The sequence below is a fragment of the Apodemus sylvaticus genome, chromosome 20, assembly GCF_947179515.1.
Source record: "Apodemus sylvaticus chromosome 20, mApoSyl1.1, whole genome shotgun sequence".
NCBI lineage: Eukaryota > Metazoa > Chordata > Mammalia > Rodentia > Muridae > Apodemus > Apodemus sylvaticus.
In genome coordinates, this window is record NC_067491.1 from 21,429,244 (window position 1) to 21,433,486 (window position 4,243).

Below are 4,243 nucleotides of genomic sequence, written 5' to 3' on the forward strand. Positions count from 1 at the left end.
GAACGTTTAAATCCCTAGACGAAATACCCTAGCATCGTCGATAGCATTTTATGAACCGGGAGAATCAGAGAGACAGGCATGACAGCTGTCACCACTGGCTCTCACAGACCCACAGAACTCCCAACCTGCGATCTGCGCCAGAGCCAAAGCCCAGCCTCCCCCCCCGCCCCCCTCCCCCGCGGAGCCAGTGCGCAGGCGCAGCACCGGGCGGAAGTGGGGGGGCGGGCCCAGACCGTCAGCGAGAGGAAGAGGCCAGAACGGGCAGGGTGAGGCGCTGAGACGGTTTAGCGGCGAGTCGGGCTCGGGTGCTGCTCAGAATCCCGAACGTGGGTGTCGTCGGAGCCGAGCGATCGTTGGAGCTCCGGAGCAGCCGTTGCTGTCGCCGCGGACGCCGCCGTTGCCGACCCGGAGGACGCGGCCCCGGAGAGGCCTTTGCAGGCCTAGCGCGGCCCGCGGAGCCCGAGTGTGCCGTGAGTAAACCCTGCGCCCTCTGCACAGTCGCTTACCAATTAAGATGGAGGAGATTTCCTTGGCCAACCTGGACACTAACAAGCTGGAGGCCATCGCCCAGGAGATCTATGTAGACCTGATAGAGGATTCCTGCCTGGGATTCTGCTTTGAGGTGCACCGGGCAGTCAAGTGTGGCTACTTCTACCTGGAGTTTGCAGACACTGGTAGCGTGAAGGATTTTGGCATTCAGCCAGTGGAAGACAAAGGAGCATGCCGCCTCCCGCTTTGCTCCCTTCCTGGAGATCCTGGGAATGGGCCTCAGACGGAGCTGCAGCGTTCACCTCCAGAATTCCAGTAGTCAACGACATGAGAGAGGGCGACAGTGACCAGGACAATAATAGAGACTGGTCCCGTGGCTTGGAGAAATAAGCTAAGTTGGAGAGAAAAATTTAAAAAAAAAAAATAATAATAAAGGAAAAGCAAACAGAAGTCTCATTTCCCCCTTAAAGATCTTAGCATTAAAATACATGAACAAGAAGACAAAAGCAAACAAACAAACCCAAAGAGGAGAATTTAGGAATCCGGGTCCATTTGAAAGGGTACCCAGTGCCAGCTCTGAATTCCTGGACAGAAGGTCCAGAGGCACCATGCTGTATTTTTGAGCTGTGTTAATACGTGGATGTACAAGATCCCCTGAACTGCCCTCAGTACACAGGTGAGCAGCTGTGTACCCAGCCTATAAAATTCTTTTGTTTCTCAGATTTTGCATCTGCTTGATGTTAAGGGCCTCCTGTGAAGTTTTGGATGCTCTTGATGGTCAGGACCTGGTCAGCTTCGGTGGACTGCTCCTCTGATTTCTAAGCCTCCAATTGGGCCTCTTTGATACGAATAGAAGTCAGGTATGAGACTTAAAATACTAAAAATATTAATTCCCATCTGAATTTTGGGGGAAGCCCTTGTGCCCTTGTCTACAAGAAGTCCAGAACCACCTGTTTTCCGAAAGTCCAGCATTTTGTGGGGACAAGGCCTTGCCTTTGACTCATCAAAAGACCTGTCTTTCCATCGGACTGTGTGGCAAAGGTTTGGCAAAGGACAAAGTGGTTTACAAACAGCTGAAGATTTTGTTTTGATGCTATGAGGATGAAGCATACCTCTGCGGTTGCATATCATCTCCACCTTGAAGACTCATGTCTTGAATTACATACTTTGGACATAAGTTTGGTGGGACGGCCTTTTCCTGCTTTTGAGTTGCCGGTGATGTAACCAGCCCATGGTTTCTGACTTGATCATTATCACAGGTCACTGTCCTCCAGTGGTACCACTGAACTACAGAAGGTGTCATGGCCTTGCAGGAGGGTGTTTGAAAATTGAGCCCAGAGGGAACTTTTTCCATCTGCCTTTAATAATGTGAATGAGTGTAATGCTAAGAGCCCTGAAACAGGCCTGGTTTACCTGGTGTGGTTGCAGTGGTGTGGTTGCAGAATCCCTTCTTCAATTGGGCAATCAGACCTCTGCTATGGTGATTAAGACTGTTTCTACCTTCTCTGCCCTCACAGATGGAAGTTCATCATTTGGTCCTCAGGACCTCCTTAGAGCAGGGGCTGTATTTTTTGTGTTGGAAAGTTGGGGATTTCCCTGACTTTAGAGGCAGGGTTAGAAGTAAACAGGAAGTGAGAGGCATATCAAACTTTTGTGTTTTAGTCCCTAAATGGGAGTTTGTGGAGGGTGGGAGTCCTGAGGTGAGCAGGAAAGAAAGGTGCTGCTTTATTTGAAATGTTTTCTTACCTCATTCTGTGCCCCAGTAAAGGGTCCAGCCTCATCTGTCTGGCTTGGCCATGTTCCTGTCACTGCTCCACTGCCTATCTGGTGCAGCTCATGATTCCAGGTGCTGCTTGCCATTCTAGGTTTTATCTTGACCAATTTCAGCTCATCTTCCAGTGCTCCTCCTCTGAAGCCTACACAAGTTTCCTTTTCCCTTTTGTTTTGTTGTCGTTTTCTAACTTTAAAATTTTTTTTGTTGGTTTTTGTTTTACCTGTTTTTTATGGAAGCCTTCGAGCAGAATCTCTCATGGCTCCCTCTGTTTGGATCAGAATGGGAAAATAACAAAAAAAAAAAAAAAAAAAAATCTAAATTTACAAGGCAGTGCCATGTCTACGTGTTTCTCTTAATAAGCCTGCCTTGCTAGTATATCTCCCTGCCTGTCATGAGTTCATTCTTCCCATTGCTACTTGGATACTGCCTCTTAGGACTTACTGCAGAACCATGAATGCTGGCATACACAAGGAAGGAGTTGGTTCTGCTCCACTTTTCTAACCCTGTTGTGTATCTTCCTTCTCCCAGGAGCTGTTTGAATTGTGTGGACTAATATGGATTACTGTTCTGAAGAGTTAAGGAAACTATAGTGCTTGGGCCTTGAGACTCTCTGTTATTGCCTTCTCAGAGTTTTACAGCTCAGGGTTGGGGCCTAGTTACAGTTTGGATCCTTAGTCCAAGAATTTTGAGAACTTGAATAAAACCTTGGCAGGAGCTAAAAATACTTTCAAAGGCAGTCTGAGATTCCTGCTTATGTAAAGTACTTGGGAAACTTGAAAGGGAGAAAGGCCATGGCCCACACACTCTTGCCTTCAGATAGGGAGTTCAAATGTGACTTTAGTTTTCTTGCCTTTTCTGGTTAGAACATAAATATGTGGGTGGTAGTTTGGGGTGATGGTTTGCTCATATTACTTCCCTCTTTGTTGTTTTTATTTTTTGTCTCCAACATTTCCATTAGGGCCGTAGCTCCCCACTCTGTAGATAGGAGGTGGGCTCAGTCCAGCTATTATTGCCCTGAGGGAACAAACTACTTTTTTGGGAGCAAATGTTCTCCACCATATAGTTGACAGTGGTTAGGAACTCTCCCCTTCCCCCACCCTTCCTGTAACAACAGAATTCTATCCTTTCTCTTCTATTAATTGTATTGACCACCCTGTAATCCTATTATGTATCTGAGTGTATGTATATGGGGGGAAGGGGTTCTTTAAATTTTCTGTGGTTTGTGGTTTTTTCTTCCATAAATTAGTTCCCACCACCGCATGCCCAGGGGCCACTACCTGGCATTATCGCATGCTGGGATCATTGGGGGAGGGTAGTGTGAAATTCACCACTGTCCTTTGTTTTGGAGATTCTTATTTTTTAATAAGTAATCTGTCCTATACAAATAGCTAATTAACTCTTGTGTTCCCCCTGCCCATATGGCTGCTGGTGTAAATAAATTGCATTTTCCCATTGCTAAATGATAATAAAATTTAAAAAAAAATATTTTGACTCATCTTTTTAATGGCATGTTTCCCAGGGGTTGGCCTCACAAACTGTTTTACCACTCTTGAATCTAGGTACTTGAATGGTAAGAACATCAGAATCCATAGAGAAAATGTCTAGCCTTTTTTTTCTCAATATAATGCTTCAAATTTAGCTGTCTATTCAGTGAGAGAAAAAGAAATATATAGACTTCCCTTTTTCATATGAGGTAAGAAGATGGTAAAATATAGTCCAGGCTAGGAGGCTAATAACGGTGCATTGTGGTAGTTTAACTTGTATAGAATTTGTTTTAGTATATACATCATCATCAAACTAATTTGACAAATGTCAAGTAGCAGAAAATGCTCCTACCTGCTGTAGGAGCTACCCTTAGCTTGTCCCGTTCCTTTAGGGTTTTTGTTCGCTTTTAAATAACATCTTAATTGTAATATACAGTTCGAAAATTTTCTAGAAATTGTACATAAAATTTAGTTCTGTTCAAAGTCACCATGTTCT

At 45.2% G+C, this 4,243-nt stretch overlaps 1 protein-coding gene across 1 annotated transcript; it reads left to right on the top strand.

The window, feature by feature from the left end:
- The first annotated feature begins 226 nt into the window (after positions 1-226).
- On the top strand, positions 227-3,740 carry Atxn7l3b (ataxin 7 like 3B). The gene has a single exon (XM_052165491.1). The coding sequence runs from the start codon at positions 515-517 to the stop codon at positions 806-808; it is 294 nt and encodes a 97-aa protein (XP_052021451.1). The 5' UTR covers positions 227-514; the 3' UTR covers positions 809-3,740.
- Positions 3,741-4,243: the final 503 nt, after the last annotated feature.

Excerpts from the sequence above, each read along its gene's own strand:
- Atxn7l3b (XM_052165491.1), top strand. The coding sequence starts at position 515 with ATGGAGGAGATTTCCTTGGCCAACCTGGACACTAACAAGCTGGAGGCC.